Source organism: Ixodes scapularis, unplaced genomic scaffold (assembly GCF_016920785.2).
Source record: "Ixodes scapularis isolate PalLabHiFi unplaced genomic scaffold, ASM1692078v2 PGA_scaffold2__306_contigs__length_199485367, whole genome shotgun sequence".
NCBI lineage: Eukaryota > Metazoa > Arthropoda > Arachnida > Ixodida > Ixodidae > Ixodes > Ixodes scapularis.
The window spans coordinates 195,153,938-195,175,366 of NW_024609857.1; the positions used below are offsets into that span (position 1 = coordinate 195,153,938).

At 48.4% G+C, this 21,429-nt stretch overlaps 1 protein-coding gene across 1 annotated transcript in view; it reads right to left on the minus strand.

Moving 5' to 3' along the window:
- Positions 1–21,429, minus strand: part of LOC8027533 (luciferin 4-monooxygenase) — an 86,044-nt gene that overhangs the window by 20,416 nt on the left and 44,199 nt on the right. Inside the window, exons 2-7 of the mRNA XM_029976689.3 lie at positions 19,715–19,858; positions 12,777–12,978; positions 11,104–11,207; positions 9,368–9,570; positions 6,147–6,315; positions 514–786 (exon numbers count right to left, since the gene is read on the minus strand). Of these exons, the coding sequence (XP_029832549.2) occupies positions 514–786; positions 6,147–6,315; positions 9,368–9,570; positions 11,104–11,207; positions 12,777–12,978; positions 19,715–19,858 (1,095 nt within the window). The remainder of the gene's footprint in view (positions 1–513; positions 787–6,146; positions 6,316–9,367; positions 9,571–11,103; positions 11,208–12,776; positions 12,979–19,714; positions 19,859–21,429) is intronic.

Genomic DNA, 21,429 nt, shown 5'->3' on the forward strand with positions numbered 1-21,429 from the left:
TGTTTTAGGCTGGCAGTTAGAAGGCGATTAAAAGTTGCATCGAGCTTGCAAGAACTGGTCTAGGGAGGAAAAGGGGAGACAGTAGAACGGTCGAAACAGACAATGCCTCGAGACGTGCAGGATTTTGGAGTTGGTGGTTGTAAGACGAATAGGAGAGGGATATATTTTCGCAGGCGCAAGAAACGGGTGCTATATACCATCACAATATTTGCCTTCCTCGCATTGCCGTCTTTTTTACTGTGCTGCAGAACGCGTCCCGAACATGCGCATTTACTCTCTTCGGCGGAATATCATATACGCAGCGCATGGGTACACAGCCCGGTGGCATTTTTCCTCGCTGGAAAGGAGTATATTGCAAGCTTAGAGTAGCAGGACAAGCCCCTCCTTCAAAGAACTCGACTATTTATACTTGAGCCGAGCGAGCGCTGGACAGGAGGCGAGTAGGGAGCAGAAAACCACGAATCCTGAAGAGGGCTTTTCTTGCTTTCCTGTAGCAGAGTCTAGTTAACAGACCTTGAACTGCATGTTGGACAACGGGTGACCGATGCTGTGGTATTGCATGGCGTCGGGCGGCGTGATGCAGGTAAAGCCGGAGGCCTCGGACAGGCCGTAGCCGTTGCGCATGCTCTCCAGCTGGAACACCCTGGAGATGCGCTCGAAGAGCGCCTCGGTCGTCCGGCCGCCGCACATGACCAGCCGCTTGAAGGACGGCATCCGGACGTCCATACCCTCAAGCTTCATGACGAATTTTTGGAAGGCGGTCGGGAACGCGCACAGCGCTGTGATCTGCGAGAGAAACGGGAAAGAAACTCGGCTTACTCGCGCGGCAGCATTCAGCCGATGGAGTCAGCAGTGTCAGGGACTCGTCGTGCGACACTGTTAGCGTGTACTAGCTGCCCACAATTTTCTCACCGGTGAACACCGTGTGGTGTCCTGAGGACACGAAGAAAGGGCCGACCAGTCCGTTCGAAAGTTGAACGAAAACTATCTTTTCATGTCAGTGATTGGTTGCCAGATGACATTATGTTATATACAGCGTTGCCAAAATAAAAACATAACACAACATCTCCCCCCCCCCCCCCCCCTCTGAAAAAAACGAAACAACTAAGTGAAAGATAGCTAATTCATATAAAATTCCTGCAGACGGGTGGGACGCCGTCGTTCTCTTGTCGACGGTTCTCTGCGAGGTCCGTCCGTCCACGTCTTTCCTTGAGCCTGTGTAGGCGCTACATAATCTTCCAGCCGATGTCTAGCAACATGACTTTCATCTTCTGACACTTGTACCTGCCACGTCAAAACTTCCTGCCGTTGTTCTTCAACGGAATGTGGTCCAATCATAAATTTTTATAGGCGTCGCCGATGCTTATAGGTGATGTTCCTCAACTGAGTCTGCGCTTCCTGAAACTTGACATGGCGTTGGCAAAGCTCCGCGATTCTCTCCGACAGAATATTCGCCTCGGTTGCCCGAGACGGTTCTTCTGGCTGACTGTTCTCGATCTCCAGGAATGGGTAGCAAGTGTAACAACCGTTTCCCTCTTTCCGTGAGACATTCCTCAGGCACAACCACCAGCTTGGAGGCACTCCAGCTGCGTCCATCTTCCAGGCGGAAAGTGCCTGGACCCAACTGTTTCTGTACTTTCAGTGGTCGGGAATAAGAAAGCTCACCCTTACTGATACTTGCGGGTTTACGGTCCCGCACCTAACCTCCCTCCTTGAATATTGGAGTTTCGGCACTTCTTTTCGCGTCTGTATACTCCTTCGTCGAGCTCTGCTTGATTTGGACACAAGCTCGTAACTGTTCCCTTGCTGTGGCTGGCTCCAGGAAGAAGTTCTTTGATGGAAGGGCAATGATGTCAAGTCGGGTCTTTGGTTGGCGACCGTGGAGGAGCTGAACAGGAGACACACCTGTGATCGAGTGTGGGGTAGACCGGTGTACACCCGAGTAGACCACGACGGCTTCTTTAAGCGGTCGTCCTTCCAGAACTGAATCTTGAATAAAGTCCTTCAGGCTCCTGTTGAATCGTTCGACCAAAACATTGACCTACGTGTAGTATACCAACGAGACACAGCGTTTGATTCCTCTTTGGTTCAGGAATTCTTCAAAAAGACTCGACTTGAACTGTAGCCCGTCGTCTGTCACGAGTTCTTCCGGGTGGTCCTCCCGACTGAACTCGCTTCGCAAGAAATCTATCACCGCTCGTGATGTAACTGTATTTGCAAAACAAACTTCCGGCCACTTAGAATGGTAGTCCACAAGGGTGATGACAAACTTGGGACTTGCGGTGGTCAGGTGCAGCGGACCCACGATGTCCATAGCCAGCTTCTGCCAGGGCTGTTCCGGGTGGGTAACCAGGCGTACTGGTGCCACGACCGGTTGTACTGACTCGTCAGCTGATTGGCACACGTGACAGCTTCGCACGGCATACTCCACCTGCCTGTCCATCCGGGGCCACCAGAACTTGTCTCAAAGTCTTTGTTTGGTTTTCGCGATGCCAGGGTGTGCCTCGTATGCAAAAGAAACCAAGTCCGAGGTCAGCAAATCCGGCACAACAGCTGTGTCTTCCCTTAAGACTATGCTAACCACAACGGACAATTCCTCCCTGAGCTGGAAGAAAATGGGCTCCTGAGTGAGCATCCTCTTTGCTGGCCGCTCCTTCTCGAGATATTTGGTCACTAGCTGTAGGGTAGGATCCTTGCCCGTTGCGACTTCCATTTGATCCTTGGTGATGCAAGATGACACCAAAGACACAACTTGTTCCTCCATCTCTGGCTTTGCTGCTGCCACCAAAGGTAATTGGGACAGCGCATCCGCGACAGCATTTCACTGCCTCTTTGATGGATGATGTCAAAGTTGTAGTAATGGAGTCTTGCTGACCACTTTGTGATTCGTAGGGGCCTCCAGCCAGAACCTCTAGACGATAGCAGAGTCACCAGCGCCTGGTGATCGGTTCTAAGTAGAAACCTTCGGCCCCAGAGGTAGATGTGCCAATGTTCACAACCGAACAAACACGCCAGAGCCTCCTTTTTCCCAGCAGAGTACCTCCGCTCGGTAGAAGTAAGGGACCTGGATTCAAAGGCCACAGTGTGTAGCTCTCCCCCAGGTTGTTGCTGAAGGACGGCTCCAAGGCCAGTGTCTTATGCGTCGGTGGTCAGAACTACTGGAAGGTTAGTGTCGAACATCTTAGTGACGTGACATGACGAAATAACCTCTTTGATCTTCTGAAAGCTTCTCTGCGATGCGTCATCCCAAGGGAATGCTTGGCTCTGACGCAGGAGTTTTCTGAAAGGCTCGACCACATCGGAATAGTGTGGCACAAAACGGGAATAGTAGCCTGCGAGTCCCAAGAATGACCGCAGCGCTGAGACGTCATTCGGTGCTGGTGCTTGAACGATGGCCACCACCTTCGAATGCAGATGAGCGAGCCTTTCCTTGCCCACCACATGTCCGAGGAAAGAAAGCTGGTCCACGTCGAACACGCACTTGTCATTCAGTTGGAGTCCCAGCCTCGGAAATGCACCTCAGGACAGGTCTCAGGTTTTCTTGGGTCTCGCTGGTCGTCTTCCCCTAAACGATCACATCATCGATGTAACGGAGAACTCCACTGCATCCTTTCAGGATGAGCGACATCATTTTTTGGAAGGCAGCCGACTCCGATGCAAGTCCGAAACAGACGCGCTTGAACCTAAACAAACCATCGTGGGTGACGAAAGTTGTCAACTCACGGCTGTCGGGCGTCAGTTCGACCTGGTGGTACGCAGATGCCAAGTCGAGCTTTGAAAACCTGGTAGCACCCACCATCTGGTGCAGCAGCTCCTCAGTAGGGGGAAGTGGGAACCCATCCACGATGATGACTTTGTTCGGTTCTCTCAGGTCGACGCACAACCGAATCGTACCGTCCTTCTTTCGAACCACGACAATGGGTGAAGTCCATTCTGACGCATTTACCCACTCAATGATATCGAGACGTTCCAATCGTAGCAACTCTTCAGACACCTGTTTGCGTAATGTAATGGGCAATCTGCGTAGCTTCGCGGCGACTGGCTTCACCAAAGCACGGACCCTGACTTGATGGAGGAAGCCCTTGGCCAGACCAAGCTTCACCGCGGTGAATGCTACGCGGTGAATGCTTGGCCAGACCAGCATTCACCGCGTAGATTCACTGGTAGCACCCCTGAAGAAGGAGTGGAGTCGACCCCGAGACGTTGGGAACTCTTCGTTTCTAAACTTTTGGTTTGAGTTTTTTTTTTTTTTCGAATTGTTCCCCAAACCAGACATATTTCTCCACCTGCGCTCCACTGAGTGTGCGACTGTTTGTAGACAGCTGAGCGTGTCGTCGTGGATGTTCAGTTGCAGGTTCTGAATGGCATCCAAGTCGAAGAAGTGACTTGCCGCGATGTACAATATGGAACAAAACACACGCGCGTGTGTGTTTGTAGGCCACGTCAGCCCCCCCCCCCAAAAAAAAAAAAAAAAAAGAAAGAAAAAACAGCCTTTAACTGGGATGCGCCTCTTGGAGTAATCCAGCAGCGTCACCGTAGCGTCAGTCAGCGAGCGGAAAGCGAAGTGCTTGTGCAAGATATGTTTACTTAGAAGTGAAACAGGCGAGCCGGTGTCTACCAGAAACCGCAACGCCACGTTGTCAACGTCGATGTCGACGTAGAGATAGATCCCTTTCCCTTGTATGTTGTCAGGGTTCAGTTTGAAAATCGTGACCGAGTTCGTGGCCGCCGACGATTCTTTTGCTGCATGATTTTCCTGCCGCCCTTGTCCCCGCTTCGACTTGCACACCGCAGCAAAGTGTCCCCGCTTGTTGCAATTGCGACTAGTGTTATCTCTGGCCGGGGATTCCTTCGCATTCGCGCGGTGCGCAGTCGAACCGCAACAGCACCACCACGCAGTCAACGCATTTCCGGTACCCCCCCTCGTCGGCTTGTCGACAACTCGCTGGACGACGGGGTCTCCGGTAAGCTCCTTCAGCTCTTGCTGATTTTGTTCGATGTGCCTGCCGAGGTCGATCGCGCGGTTTAGTCAGACTCGTTCCTTCGAAGAGCAGGCGCTCGCATATCTGCTGCGATGCTGTCCCCTCTAACAGCTGATCGCGTATAGTCTTGTCACCTGCCTCTCTGAAGCTGCAGTCTGACGACAACTCACGCAGGGCGGCGGCGTAGGCTTCGAAGGCTTCACCTGGCATTTGATGGCGCTGATGAAAGCGATGTCTTTCCATCAGTGCGTTCGTCGTAGTCGAGAAGTAGTTGTCCAGCACGGCCAGCGCTTTGTCGAATACGTTCTTTTCGTCTTGCCCTTTGGTGACTCCTTCCTTTTCTTTTTCTTTGATGGCTGATGCCGGAGGAGTCGGTGCCACACTATTGTAGATCTGCTGTCCTTCCAGGCTCAGCGCATTTAGGAGAATAGCCTTCCTACGCTTTGGAGCAAAGTCATCGCCGCCAACGGCTTCCAAGTAGTTGAGGAAGGCTAACTTTTACTGCCGCCACGGCACGCGGCTGGTCCCGGCGTAGTGAGGAACGGAGGTGGTGACGGACTGTAGTTAAACTTGGCGTCGGATCACGGAAGAAATCACAGCAGGCAGTAGCAGACCAGACAGGGTTCCTCAACGGTCTTCACTCGTCGCCATTATGTGGTGTCCTGAGGACACGAAGGAGAGCCGACCGGTCCGTTCGAACGTTGAACGAAAAGTATTTTTTTATGTCAGTGATTGGTTGTCAGATGACGTTATGATATATACAGCGTTGCCAACATAAAAACAGAACAGAACACACCGTCTCTTTTGATTTACGAGTGCAGCCGTTTGAAAACAGGTACCAGAGACCGGAGGTGCCAGACGCCGCGTGGTGATAAGACAAACACTTTCGTGGCGTTCTTAATGATGGTGTTGAATCTCCAAGTTCAGAAATAGTATGACGCCATATAGAGGAATACCGATCATAACACAATAACAATAGCCATAGCACAGTGTCTGAATCATGACGGCTCTAGTAATTATGTTTGATATTCAGTGCGTACATTATACTTTTTGGATGCAGGTACCTATCTATGACCTCCAGAAGGAGGTAGACAAAGATATCGCTATCCCTAGTAAGACATATTTCCTCTTTGTTCGCACAACAAATATAGCAGCTGGGCTCACTTGATATTCGTTGATGGTATTGACAAACTGGTCGGCGGGAATTCCTCCGTGGGACACGATGCCCTTGGCTCCGCTGACCAGGGCGGTAGCGGCGAACAAAAGTCCAGACACGTGGGAGATGGGGTTCCAGGCAAGTACCGTGTCCTTCGCCGTAAACACCTCGCAGCGGCTAAGGGTAAAGAACAACCAGCCAGGTGTAAAGGACCGTGCAAACAGTACACAACAAATACCGTGTACAGCAAATAATAATAACAAAAAGTACGTTTTTAAGAGAACGTGAAAGGTGCGGCGCGCGCGTCCGTATTCAATGAGGACGTCAGCCACGCCAACAGCTGGTAAGAATGGATCAGCGCAAATGGTGAAGCGGAGCACCGCAAGCAAATCCTCGACTCGTTTTTGTACTTGATCGAGTTAGCAGGTCTCTCCTCCTACATCTAAAGCATCTCATCATCCGCTGTCCCAGCTCACTTAAGTAAAAAGGGCTCGGTGTAACTTTCTGTATTAAACATGTATTCATTCATTTCCTCTTCGCCTCCTGTCTCCCCCCCTTCCGTATTTTCATGAGAACTGACAAAAGCGGAGGCCTCGACGACAACCAGCAGGGCGCGTGACTGGCTGTCCGAACCCGCGTGATGAGTACGCTCCAAGTTTCTGCCGAAGACAGAAACAAAAACTGGCTTTCTCACCGGCAAAAAAACAAAAAAAAAAAAAAAAACACACACTCAACAAAACAAACAAAAGTCCCAATGCTGACGGGAACATTGGAATCGAGAGAAAAACATCCACCTCCGTTACGAAAGAACACCGTGTACGGTATATGCTGTGTTTTGTTTGGAGAGTCCTTAGCTCGACTGTCCGCTGTAGACGTTGGCAAACTTTTACGCGCTGTATATCTGAGTGTAACGTCATCGTACCAGACGCCACGCCCAGTTCACACCAGCGTAGACCGAATTTTTCGATCGATACACTTCCTGGGGTCTTGCAATATGCTGAGGATCCTCACGCAGCGCCGCAGGGACAAACTTCTCTCGCGATCCTCTGGGATCTAGACGGGCGAACGTTTCTTCAGGGCGAACTGTATATATTTGAGGGCCGTTGCTTGGCTCCTCATGGAAAAAGGTTCCACAAATTTACAGGAAAGAAAGAAAACACCCCCCAAATTATTTATTCTAGTTACGTCGTCATCAAAGGGAATGCAGTTTGGCATTCTTTAACCAAACATTCTAATATATAATAAAATCTTTCAATTAAGTAAGCGCTATTCTGGAAGTGTCTAAGAAAGCTATAATGCTGTAGATGTATAGTGAATAAAAAAATTGCGCGATAGCCCACACGGGCAGGAGAAAAGTGTTCCTGCCTTGGCTTTTGCAATGTTCACTAACGTAAAACAAAAGCCGCCGGATTACTGTTTGCGACCGCCTTTATTCTGGAATTTTTCTCAGAATGCCATACAGACATGCATCTTTTGTGAAAAAAAAAATCTGCCTCGAGGTTTTCGAGCCACAGCAAACTAAGTTATAGTTCAATCGGATAGTTTAAAGTGACCGTTACACTGGTGAAGTGGATCATGTTTCTCCTGATTCGTGTCTCAGATCACACAGCTGAAATTGACCACAATAATTGCGCTATATTTACGAATATAACGTACGGCTTCCCTACAATTACCTGGGGAACCGTATTATATCTAGACTTTTTTTAACGCGATTTGGATAGCGTAAAGACGCTTTCTTAACAACTGATAGTGACAAGCTTTAGTAAAACCACAGATCTGCATTACGCCGTCAAACTAGCAGTGTCTGATGTCTACTTTTTTAAGAGGAAGCTAATGTCACATCCAGTTTTTTCTAGCGGGATCCTCGTTTAAAAGTTTGACGTAAATATTGCCGCGCGCAGGGCGGAGCAAGCAACGCCCGGTCACGGTATTTGAGAAGATTCGCGTTTATTCTTACTCGGGGCGCGATGTTTATCATTTCGCCCTAATTTCTTGTTCTCGAGAGTGCCAGTTAATTGTCCCCCCAAACGCTCGATGCTCGAACTTTCTGGGCTGAATTTTCGCGGTGCCGATGCACACTAGATAAGGAGCTGCGCGGGACTTCGTCGAGTCAGTCTCGCTCTCGCTTGCTGTTACGCCGCCGAATCGCCGCTTGCTTTTCTGCTGTCTCGACGCTTGTTCTTTGTTTTGTCTGGCATAAGTTAGCCGATTAAACCTTTATTTTTAGTTCACTGTTCACCCTCTCATCGCCTTCAATCGTGACAATATTTTGCTTCAGTACTAAAGTGTTGTCAAGGCTGATCTTTATATCTAATTCATTTATGTGCCGTGAAACTGAGAGGGAGAGGAGGAGACGTCAGAACGCCGAGCTCTGATTGGAACGATTAGTGGGTAGACCTAAAGCTAGCTGCCTTTGTCTCTACTACACTCGTCGAATGCGCTCAAAGGCGAGAGCCAAACGCCGGACGCCAGTGTTCTGTGTCTTAACGCATTCGACGAGTGCAGTGCAGACGAAGGTCTGGTCTACCCACTAATCGTTCCAATCAGAGCTAGGCGTTCTGACGTCCCTCCTCCTCTCTCTTAGTTTCATGGCGCGGGGAAATTTCATGGTGTCTGGTATTTAGAGTGTATATCGAGAAGCTTTGTTTTTAAGATATGTGGATTCTGGTACAGATTGTTTGTGCATGGTCAATGTTTTCACTCAAAGAATTGTCTGAAAACCCCAATAGTTGTGGAATACATTTGTGTAGTCTCACTTTAAACTGATTAATCTATCGAATTCGGCACTTTAAATAAATCTGATTACTCGTGCGAATATTTATTGTGCTTCATGATACTGGCAAGTTATTTTAATTCTGATTTCCGAAAGCTGAATTAATGCCGGACACGGCGAGTTCATCGCCCCGCAGATAATCAGATTGCGGCGAACTGCCCAAGAACCAAGCAACAAGTAGAAAGGTAATCGGCCGCAGCTTTCTTAAACAGTGAGTGACTCCAGTAACCCGATTTGGCATACGGCTCGTCTCCTCAGGTGGAAGTTGGAATCCCAGCCGATCGAGGAATTTTGACGGAGGCTTATGCGGAGGAGGCGCCGTGTAACCGAGATTTCGACGTCAGAAGATCCTCGGGTGGTCCAAATTAATTCTCCCCTGGGGCGTGCCAGATGTTCTTCGCTGATTTGGCACAGCCTCACATTTGAGTTGAGGCTGCCCGGCACTCGGGGACGTACCAGTTGAGCTTGAGGGCGGCTATGAAGGCGTAGTGGCTGATCTCGACACCCTTGGGCAGACCCGTCGTTCCCGACGTGTACGTGTAGAAGAGCGTGTGGGACCGGGGCTCTTGGATGGCCGGTTCTTCGAAGTCCGACTCCTCGAGGCTCTGGAAACTGCTCATTGACTGGAAGCCGGGGATGTCGTCCAGAGAAAACATGGCCTGAAAGAACGGGGAAACACGAAGGACAAATGCTAACACGAATTTATTGTTTGGGCGGTTCAGTGTGTTGATGAGTACTATACGAAAGAGGTAGGTGAATGCCCGTGTCGGTCTGCATTGTCTTATATGCAGTGTTTTTCTTGTCACCGAAAAAGTGACGCAGTACAGTTACCCGTTAGTTTGCCGAAACTTAACGCATTACTGAGACTCGTTAGCGTCCGCCAAAGTGACGAAGTACCGTAACCGTTGCTTCCAAAACGAACGCTACTCTTAAGTTATTTTAGGTTTTGGCATTACCTGGCAGCGATGAGTTACAGGCACACTGTTCGACAATAATGGAACATTTACGAGTGTGTTTGTTTAGAATAGTTTTATCAAATTTGAAAGAAAAAAGTTTGTAACATTTTTATTGGATTAACACTGCTTTCTGAGCGAAAAGATTGCGAAATGATGCCGAGGAAAACGTATTAATATTTTTGGCGCAGTTTACAAAATTCAAATGAAACTGTTTTTAACTTGGAAACAAATATCAGTCAAAAGTCACGAGTAACATAATTGGATAGTCGATACCATAAAATAACAACCAGAATAATTTACTTAGTCATCAAGAAATCCAACAAGGCCGTCAGTGTGTTACGAAAAGTAGTCGGTTAACGTCGTTGCTTCCAACATGGCCTGAAAGAACACGTCCCTCCTTTGTATTCATATACAAACTGATAATGTTATACACACTTCTAAGCTGCATGAAAAAAATGATAAAGTTTCTCTAAAACAGTATTGTTTTCTTGAAATGGTCTCTACGAACAAGAGATGATTAAGCGGAGCATTCACTAAAAATAGCTTTTCCTGCGCCCTCTAGTAGATACACCTTTTTGCAACATCTTATCGCGTTACTTACCCAGGAAACACCTACCAAAATCTAAGAAATTAACTATTTTGTTCCACTTTTGCTTAAATCACAGAAGTGCCAAAGGAGAACGATGATTCATATAAGATTGGCTTGCCGGTTCATGTTCCTTTTAAACGTGCGCAGATTCATCCATCGCAACTTTGAGACCAGGGTAAACAACAGTGGCGAAACATCTAGGGCAAGACCCGTACCAAGACACTACGCTGCAATGTTTAAACGTTCATTTAAGAGCACCAAAGGGACGCTAACCCCCCCCCCCCCCCCCCTCCTATCCCCCTCCGCCCCCCCACCAAAAAAAAAAAAAAAATGACAGAAAGCAAATTTTACATAAAACGAAGTTTGGTGCAAAATCTACACTGCAAGACACATTGCGAGGTAGAATTGACACCAAAACCAACTTGTAGTTTGAGATGTCGCCATCGATTTAAAGGTTAGCTTCAATGTTCCTCCTTACTCGAAATCTGTCTCGCGACGTAAATATTAAGCAAATTTTTAACTCCTATTATGACATACGTAGCCCATTAAGGGGCTTAAAAATGTTTTCTGTAACTTTATTGCTTTATTACTCGGGCACATTCAGCTTATAAGTGAGGCGAATGTTTTCCGAAACGCCCGTGACTCACCTTGAAAGTCTTCTTTTCGTGGATGCGGAGGACCTTTTCGGCGTTGGCGAACTCCGTGATGACGAAAGTGGACCCGCTGTCGTCAATCTGGTACAGGAGCTCCCCTTCAAAGACATCACGTGGTCAACGTCATTCTGCGCTCAGTCGAAAGTAAGTTCGCACATGCTGGCGTGTGAATTAGTAAACGCGAGCAAAAGGGAAACTGCATTACCAGAGCCTTTGAAGGGTGCTTTTAAGCCCGCTCCCGGGTGATATCATGACCGCGGGGCGCTCGCTTAAAAGCAATTGCCTAAAATGCCCTGAGGTTTCTTCTTTTTTTTTAGATCCCCTAAATATGACAACAAATCAATCGACGGGCGCTGAGCATCCTAAAATCCCATAAATCCTAACGATGCGCGGCCGTTTTCCCTATAAAAAAAGCCATCAAAGATCGAACACACCAAGGTAACCTCCGGCGATGGGAGGAGCATTGTGCCGGCAGCCGAAACCAGTGTCAGCCAAAAGCGAGCGAATGATCCTAGAGCCTCCGGCCGGTGGAACCGCGGAGTGATATCTCGAACACGCGCTGCTGGTTGTCCGTTCGAGGCGAGAGGTTTGGCTATCGCCGCCTGGTGGAATTTTTTCCTCTGCTGGTGCCAGCACGTGCAATGCCAAGTTTCTATGCCGTAGGAAAATTAAAATGTAATTGCGTGGGTCGAATGTGCACTGCCCATAGCGAGGAAAACGAAAGCGCCCCTAGCGAGCTTCTCACCGCAAATGCAGCTTAGACCTTCGGCGAGAGTCGCACTCTCGTAGCACCATCTAGCATACAAAATGAATCGTGTGCCATCGCAGCCGTCGATTCATTGCGCCATGGCTCTTGCTAACCTGACGCCTCTCGAGGAAAAGACGCGTCGACTAACAGCCGGAGCTTCATCTGACGAAGCTTCACCTCGATTTCAGTCTCTGGGGATGCATGAGCCGCCAGTATTGACGACGTGAAGTGTCCGAAACCCGCGGTATAGGTAGGCATAAATGGCGTGGCAGGTCTGCCGGAAACATTCGATGGCAAGTTTTTATTACGCAATTATGGATTGACGCCTTGGTTGAAATGCATATTTTAATTTATATACAGCTTGTCTTCCCCAAAAAATGCGGTATTTCCCCCCCGAAAAATTTAACTATGCATCGCAGATCAGTTTTTCTAAATGTTAAACCAGGTGCTTAAGTTTTAGTGCGAACCGCTATTTTATCCAAAAGTTATAAATGACTTTCTGAAAATTCCGATAGGAAAATGGGGTCCTTTTGAACCGTTTTTGCGGTAATTGGCTCCAGAGAGCTCTATGTATTCGGAAGTTCTGTCGGCCGCCATTTTTCTATTCAAAAAATAAATCTCTCTCTCTCTCTCTCTCTCTCTCTCTCTCTATATATATATATATATATATATATATATATATATATATATATATATATAACTTTTGAATAAGAACGGTTATAGCTGAAACTTTGGGATCTGGTTAGAACCACTAGGGCTGCAGTTGGGCGGGGAATGAGCGTTCGGCGAAGCGTGGCTTAATTCTGCCGCGAAAGCAACCCCGTCAATTTTGTTTCGGGATATCGTGGTTATTTTAAACGCGAACGTCTTTCTCCAAGTGCTGTATTGAGAGGTCGGGAAGAAGGGGGTGAAGACTTGCTTTCGGTGAGCACTGGCTTGGCCAGGACAACCGCTGCACCTGCGGAGCAGACGGCGTACGAGATGACGAAGGCCTGCACCGAGTTGGACAGGTTGACGCAGACGCGGTCTCCGGGCCGGACGCCGTGGCGCTGCAGCCCCGCCGCGTAGCGACGCAGCAGGCTGAGCACCTCGACCGCGCTCAGCCAGACTCCGTCGGCTTCCTGGGGGACAGAGCGGAACGGTTACCAGAGGGCCGCTGGGCACTGGCACGCAAGCCCCTTTTAATCCTGAAAAGGCTCGAAATGAGAACTGGACGCAGGTTTACACCAGCGGCAATCGGTCATAAAAACCCCAAAGAAGGACTTGCTATTATGCTTTCTGCTGACTTTAGACAAAACTGAGCGACATTTACTGCAATCAAAAGCCGCTAACTTGTTTACGCGATAATAACCTATCTCGTTTACACTCACATTATCTTTCAAGCTGTAAAAAAAGCAAATATATCGAAGTTACTTGATTGCGTCTAAGGAAGGCATTAACTATCCCATGGAGCGGAGCCCGCGGCGTCTGTAACCGCAAAAGAACGCGAAAGAAATGCCCGTGTTCCCATTGGCTGAGCGAAAACGGCTCCTAGATAGCCATTGGCGGCCGCTTCACGAGAGCGCGCGCTCGGCCGCCGCTCTCGTGTCACGCGTTGCTGGAGGGGGGCTTTCGGCCGCTTCTGGGCCGGCTTCCTAGAACAGCGTCTCAGCTGAGGCTGGCTGAAAGAAGGCACTGCAAAGGCTGGGGCGCACGAGGGCGTCTTGAGAGGCGGCAAGGGTTCCATTCAGCCCGCGCACTGGCTTTGACACTGCTTTCTTTCCCCGCGTCTCAGCTGAGACGCTGTTTCTAGGACGTCGGCCCTGCTCTTCTCGGCGCCGAGGAACAGGGCGTCGCCTGAGGCATCTACATCGCCGGCGGCCGCAACCTCGGCAGTAGCGAACCGTGCGCCTTCACGCCAGTACACCGCAGACGAACTAATGGAGCGGAAAAACGACATTCGCATTTACAACTCATAAGGAGTGCTAAGGTGTCCTAGGGATTTTACTCTGCAGTTTAAATTAGTTTTAGAAACACTAAACGCAAAATTTGAAAAAAGGTCCACGATATGCAAACGAGCATGTACTTAAGTTTGCCTGACAGAATTTCGGATATTTTGTGTTGAAAAATAACGGCTCTACAACTGTACTACGAAACAATGTTCGCCTATTCTGGCAATTTTTATTTATATTCCCACAAGCCCTGCCACAAACATTGAGCTTTAGTTTTAATGACATTTGGCATACATTTTGAGGCTATACCCATTATTAACTGTTACAAGTTTCAGACGTAAACACCGAGCAGTTGTCGTAGAAATTGATCGTGAATTTACTCGCATGAAACCTATATTACAAAAAATATAGCTCTCACTATAAGACGAAAATAAAAAAAGTGTCACGGCATGCAAAGCAAGCACTCTTTATCTACACCTCTTAAAGGGGTCATGAAACGATTTTCCTACTTCTTTATCCTTAGCTTAATCCTCAACTCAAATGCAAATTGTGAAATCACGTGATCGTGACATTCCTTCGGCACCGGTGCGATGACTCCTAGCTTCCACCGTGCTTTTTATGCACACCATAGAACTTGTCATTCCCCAGTGACAATAAGTTCCGTCTGGGCACTCATTGGCCACGAACGCGAATCCGAATATTCGTCGACGGATTGATTGTTGACGAGCGCATACGTCCGAGTGACGCAGTTCTCGTTTCCAATGCGTGAGCTGGGCTCTGCTGACGTCAGTTTGGCGCCGGTGACGCGCTTTTGGAACCGCGAATGTATCATAGTGAAAAGGCGGAGAGCTTTCGAAGGCAAGAAGGTACAAAATAGTCCGCTATATTTTCAAATGTTCGTACCGAAAAGCTGGCTTTTGACTTTCTAGCCTCTTTCTTTTGGCCAACTATACGATATGCGATTAGTAAAGTCCCAATTTAAGATCATTCATCAAAACCCAAAATTCGTTTCACGGCCCCTTTAAAAATTTTAACCGAATCGGCCCAAATTTAAACTCTGTCCGTTTGCACTACCAAACCATGTTAAGCCACAAACGGCACGTGACACATGTTGCCAGGGAGCCGAATTTCTGAAGAATTGCCAGGACATAGAAGCACTTACGAGTTGTGAACGCCGCTGCACGTTCCGACCGCCGTGTATTCGGAGGCTTGGCAGCAAAGTATGTACCAACTCGCTCAAGCCTGAACTTTAGGATGGTGGATTTCGTCGCCTGCCTCTTCGCTCGTTTAGCTGCTTCCTTCCGCTCCCTTAGTTCGTCTGCAGTGTACTGGCGCGGACGGGCACGTTTCGTTACTGCCGAGGTTGCGACCTCCGACGATGGAAATGACTTAGGCGACGCCATGTTCCTCGGCGCCGAGGGGAGCAGGCCAGACTTGCTAGAAACAGCGTCTCATCAAACTGGGGGAAAGTAAGCACTGCCAAAGCCAGTGCACGAGCCAGTGCGCGAGCGTCTTGCCGCGTCTCAAGACGCTCGCGCGCACCAGCCTTTGCAATGCTTTCCTTTACCTTTTCTCAGGTTTCACGCCGTTTTAGCAACCCGACCCAGAAACGGCCGAAGGATCCGCCCCACCCCTCTCCTCCCCGGCAACGCCTGACGCGAGAGCAGCGGCCGAGCGCGCGCTCTCGTGAAGCGGCCGCCAATGGCTATTCAGGAGCCGTTCCGCTCAGCCAATGGGAGAATGGGCATTTCTTTCGCGCTTTTTCGCGCTTACAGACGCCGCCGGCTACGCTCCATGGGATAGGTAATGCTTTCGCATTAATATATTCCTTTGTTTTGATGATAAGATGAAGACCGCCACCCTATTCCATATATTCGCATATAATACATATTTTTAGAAAACAACCAAGCGTGAGAACTGCGATTCAAACACTTGCTTATATCGCCTTTTTTTTTTATGGCCGCCGCGGGGCCCCAGCCTTGAGGCTAATAGCCGCGTCCCCCTAGAGCGACACACAGAAACGAACGACAGCGACCCACGATAACGAGCGACAGACGACACCGACAGACAGCCTGTCTGTCGGAGTCCGCCATCCCACTTCGCGGACACAACGCAGAATACGGGGACAAGAAAACTTGCTTCCTACTGGGACTGGACTTGTCAACAAAACACTTCGAAATACCCAGGCAAACAAAATATGGCGACGCAGTATTCGTGTTTTCCTTTTTGGGCGTAAAACGTGCCGAGAAACACGGTGAAAGTGGAGACGATTACTTTATTTCTTGATTTAGGTTTCCGCTTGTCTTCATTTTTCGTTGGCGACTTTCCGCAAACAGTCGACACCAAACTTTTTCCGAACTGCAACTTCCGAATCGTTCCTTTTTTGAGTCGTTCGAGGCATTCTAGGTGAGCGTCACGAAATTTCACGCCGATTTTTAGGATGTTTTTAACTTCATATTCAAATAATCGAGGGCAGGCGCTTTTTTGGGGGGACAATACGGCAGCTCGATCATCACAGAACATGATGACAAGTCTCTCGTCTGCCGGAATGGCTTGCCGCGGAACGTCGTGTCCTACTTCGTGGTGACCAGTCTTACTTTTTTGTTCAGTCCTCGAACATAGGTGTATCCATCCTGATGTAGGGGCGTAGACCTTGGCGTCTCGAAACACCACCTCGCGCACCAAGTTTTCGCGAGCAAAACCAGCCACAGCAAATTTCCTTTCGCAACATGACCGCCAGCAAGCAAGTCGCGTCCGCTACCACTATGAGCAATCGAGGCACCGGAACTGCGGGAACGATCAGTGGCCGTCAAGGACTTCTCAGAAAGGCGAGTGGCAGAACGAGCCACGGGAGGAACGGGAGGAAGGGTAGATGGGTGGGAAGAGAGGGAACAGAAGGCACAAGCGGGCGAGGAGGATAAATTTGTCTCCGTGAGATTTTCCTCGGTGGGACTGCTTGCTGCGCTTCAAGTCGAACGACTGACAGTAACTCGTCCGTCGTCGATCGTTTGCCGGCGCTTGTCGGCGTTTGTCGCGGAACAGCGGAACAGCATCAGCGACACGGAACTTTGTGTATCGCTGGACAAAAATCGGTGTTTGTCGCTTTAGTGGGACGAGGCTATAAGACCTCACGGCGGACACGAAAAAATGACAATATAGGTGGGTGTTTAAATCGCAATTATCAGGCTTGGTTGCCTCCTAAAATATTTATTATATGCGAATATATAGAATAGAGAATTGTTTTCATCTTGATATTAAAATATATATCAGTATATTAGTAATTCTGCTCGCTGGGAGCATGCGAAAAGTGGCGTTCTTGGCCGTACATGGTTTGGTAGTACGTGGTGGTAGTTGGTGGTGGTAGTAGGTCGGAGTTTACATTTGGACCGAATTGGTTAAAATCTGTAAGAAGTGTAGACAAAGAGTGCTTGCTATGCATATCGTAGCCTTTTTTTTTCAATTTCGTCCTACATTAGGAGATATATGCTTACAAAATGGGCTTAATAGTGTAACTTAGAATAATATCTACAATAACTGCTCGGTTTATACGTCTGAAACTTGTAACAGTTACTATTAAGTATAACCTCAAAAAGCGTGCCAAATGTCATTAGGAGGGATGCTCAGTGCTTGTTGCAGGGCTTGCGTGAAAAATAATAAAATGGCGAAACTAGGGAAAGAATGTTTCGTAGCACAAATGGACCACCGTTAGTTTTCAACATAAGGTATCCGAATTTCTGGGAGGCAAACTTAAATATATGCTCGTATGCATATCGTGGCTTCTTTTCGAATGTTGTTTTTAGTTTTTTTTTGAAAATATCTTTAACTGCAGAAAAATAATGCACCTTTTTTAGACACGAAAAGGTAATCTTAATATAAATGTTTCAACGCTTAAAAGATAATGTCAGTGTAAGCATGATAGATTACTATCGCATACACGAATTAGCAGCTTCTTATTTCAGTAAACGTTGATAAATTTCGTCTAAAGTCAGCAAAATCATAATCGCAAGTTCTTTTGGAGTTTCATGGCCGATTGTGCCATCTGTCGAGTTGTGACCAAAATTGAAGACCTACTTCTTCAGGAAAATTTCTAGGGTGGCGATGATTTGGTACTTGACATCTAGACGCTCTTAAGCAGGTGTGCATGGACGCAGCCATGACCGACATTCACTTTCTCCTCCTCTCCTTTTGTACGCTTCACTTCATTCCTGACTTCGCGAGGCTGCTTATTGAGCTCCATTCACAACAGCGTTTTTCCTAAAAGTCTTGGCTTGATTCATTGTTACCCATTTTTACGGCTGGCCATCTTATTGTGCGGTAACAGAAAGCCAGTTGTTGTCGCTCAAATCTGACGCTCGGGGAAAGGGTCCAAGAAAACCCTTACCCGTGAAGTGCGCTACCAAAAGCGTTGCACAATGGGCTAAATTCTCCCTAGGTCGTCATTCTTTTGCATAATTTCTCTTTTATTTCTTTTTTAAATAAAAGCAATGTCAGACGACCAACTTTGACGGTATTAGTTTAATAATGCGACGACTCCCCCAAGCTTCAACTGTACGTTTTACACCCACAATCACCCTGGTGCTTTGCAAGTAATGATAAGCAGCCAGGATCACAACTCCTGAAGTTTCCTCTCGCTTGTTTGTCGTTCTTGCAAGTGCCCGCAATAATTTTTCGCAATCAAATTAAGCGATATGATTAGCGCTTCACTGCCATGTTCTTTTATGACCGGGCTAGAGAGCAGCATTGCTTGCGGCCTTCACTTTCACCTAAGAGCAATGGAACTCTTTAGCCGCGTGGGGGGGTGCGACCACACTATCTTGCCAAATACTACCCGAGCCATCCTGAAAACTGCTCTTTGATCACCGCGATTGAAACATGTTTGGTCTTATGATATTTATAAACGCTTGTTTTTACGACGCCTTTCCTAAGGAGACGAAACGGAAGAGTTGTTCCGCATAAGCTCCTGCAGGCCGGCGACCTCCATGGCCTGTGTGCCTAATTACTCCAGGAACTGCTCCAATTCAACCCCGGAGCAAAGAGACCAACACGGTAAGGTGGACGTGCCTCTCAGAAGAGGTTAAGGCGCGGTCAGAAGGAACACTTATTTGCTTCTCGTCGTCGTCGTCTGCGACTCGTGGCGTAGATGCACGTCCACATATAATCCCAGTCCACCACACTCTTTGTCTAATGTTGCGTGCAGGAGACACTTTAAACCGGGGAATTATGGACCGAGATACCGGATAAAGAACCCAGTCCCTGGATTCGCGCTCATGGCATTCGATGGGTCTTCGACAGACCGAATGCCTCCATCCAAGAAGACCTGAAAGGAAACCCTTTTGAAACACTGGGCTTTTGCGCCGAGAAAAATAAATGGAAAGGAAGATGTGTTGGCTCCCCAACAGGATTGTGAGCAGACCGAAACGCTCTTGGATGCAAATGATGGCGCAGAACTAAAATGAGCCGGCTTCGAGCGAATGCGACTCAGCGCTCGCTCTAGACACGCGTTAAAAAAAGACGCGAAGCGTTAACTTTATTAAAGACCGACGACCAGTTCGCGCTTTCCACTTTTCGCCCGCTTCCTCCTCTCCCTCCTACCCTTTCCACCCACGCCCGGCCCTCTTGGTCCCTTCTTTCCATCCTTCGCTTCCCTCGCCCGAAGGCGTGGAGAGGAGGGTCTTCTGCCTTGCAGAATCTCGAGTCTGGTCGTCGGCCTTTAAGGGGCTTTGGCCTTCCTACTTTTCACGCTACTTCTCTCCATCGCAGATTTGGTGGCTGGTTCTGGCGCTGAACCCGCAGGCTTTCGCCTATCTAGGAGATCATGGCACGTTTTGAAGCCGCTACCTCGTGCTCCGAATCTCTTTCAGGAAATAAAAAAACAAGAAAGAAAACCCGGCACGTGTTCGCAACCAGTAAGAGGTTCGTCGCTCACCAATGTGGGCTTATCGCCGAATTCTTCGAGCTGCTTGGCGAAGTACTGGTAGAAAGACTGGTCCTCATGAAGCTCCACCTGGGGGTACGGCGAGAACACGACGCCGTCTTCTATGGTGGCCTGCAGCGGTGTCCCCGGCATCTCCTGGAAGAGCACGAGCACGCGCCAAAGTTACTACGGACGGCAAGCCCGTCGAAACGCGTCCCTCCGCGTATGAGAGAGGGAGGGACCACGCGTGCGACGGACGCGAAGAGGCTCCGCTCCCTCAGCTGTTAGCTATTCGGCGGTGGTGGTCGGGAGCAGACGACATCAAGCCGTGCCTTCCTCGCTCGTCGAAGCTCGTCTAATGCGTGCGAATCGACAAAAACAACCTATACACACTAAACATTGTAACACCGATAATCGTGTAAAAAGGGTTAAGTTAGGAAAAAAACACCCTTCTTTGACCCTTTTTACACGATTTCTGAATATCGGTGGGCGTAAGAAACATGCGCTGATGATTCGCACCCCGTTACACGCCATTTTTACTCCCACTTGTAGCGATGCTGTCAGAAATGTAAAAAGGGTGTAGGGGCAAATTTTACGCCCTTCATTCTCACGGTGTGAAAGGGGCGTAAGATGATGCAGTCGAATACACCCATGACTTCATAGCGGTTCATGTTTATTGGTTTGGTGAGACTGTTGCTGATGGTGCGCCGGTACAAACATCGAGTATAATTAGTCGCCACACGAAGTCGCGTATGATTAGTAACTGCTCGAAAATAGCTTTTGCAACTCCGATCGCACTCTCCGTCCAACACGAGCAGAAAGTTACGTGTCGCGCGTGCATCGATTTCATCCGTTCAACTTCGATTAAAAAAAAATCGTCTCCGCTCACAAAAGCTTAACGAAGACGTGGAAATATACAGCTCAGGCAGCACACACTCTTGCGCCGACATTGGCCTCCAATCAGAAAGAGCGTGCCGATACCATTTTGTTCCAGCCAATATCTGTGAAGAATGGCATGGGTCGCGCCGACGCCATCCTGACACCGTACGCGACGCCGTTTTTGGTTAAGTATCAAGAGTCTCCTTTGTGGATCGGCTATGCCGGCGAGGGATTTCTATTGCTTGACCGCCTCGAACTTGACGTAAAAAAAAAAAAAAAAAGGATTAAGCGAAACGGAATCTGCTTTCTTTTAGCCCGAGAATGACCTCCTGCGCTGAAGCTTTGAACAGACGCTGGCGCCCTCACTCCGGGTAGTACAAGCTCACCTTACTGGGCCTCGTGCTACTTATAGCACCTTTGTTGAGACTTTATCTTTCTGTGTAGTTCTGAGGAAACGGTGCCGCAAGACAATCGAAAGCGCCGGATTCATGATACCCCCGCTATAGATACGCGATTCTTATCTCTGCGTGGTGACACCAAAATATCTAGCGTCCAGACGCTTCTTTTTTCTTTTTCGGTTTTTCTTTGGAACGCGTGAAACCGCGTCTCTTATCACATGCTCTCAGCGTCTTAAAATGCCTCTGAAAAGAAAAACATTTTTTAAACAGTCTGGTCGGGACACGTGTGTCAAAAAATAAACTTTACGCGAAATTTTTTTTAGAGCAATATTGACTGCGCGAGACGCGATTTAGTCGGTTGTCACCCCGTTTCCATTTGTTTTCTCTCTCGGCATTTCGGGCGCGTGGAGGGGATCGGCTTCGCCTTCGCGTTGAGGTGGAAAGAGCGAA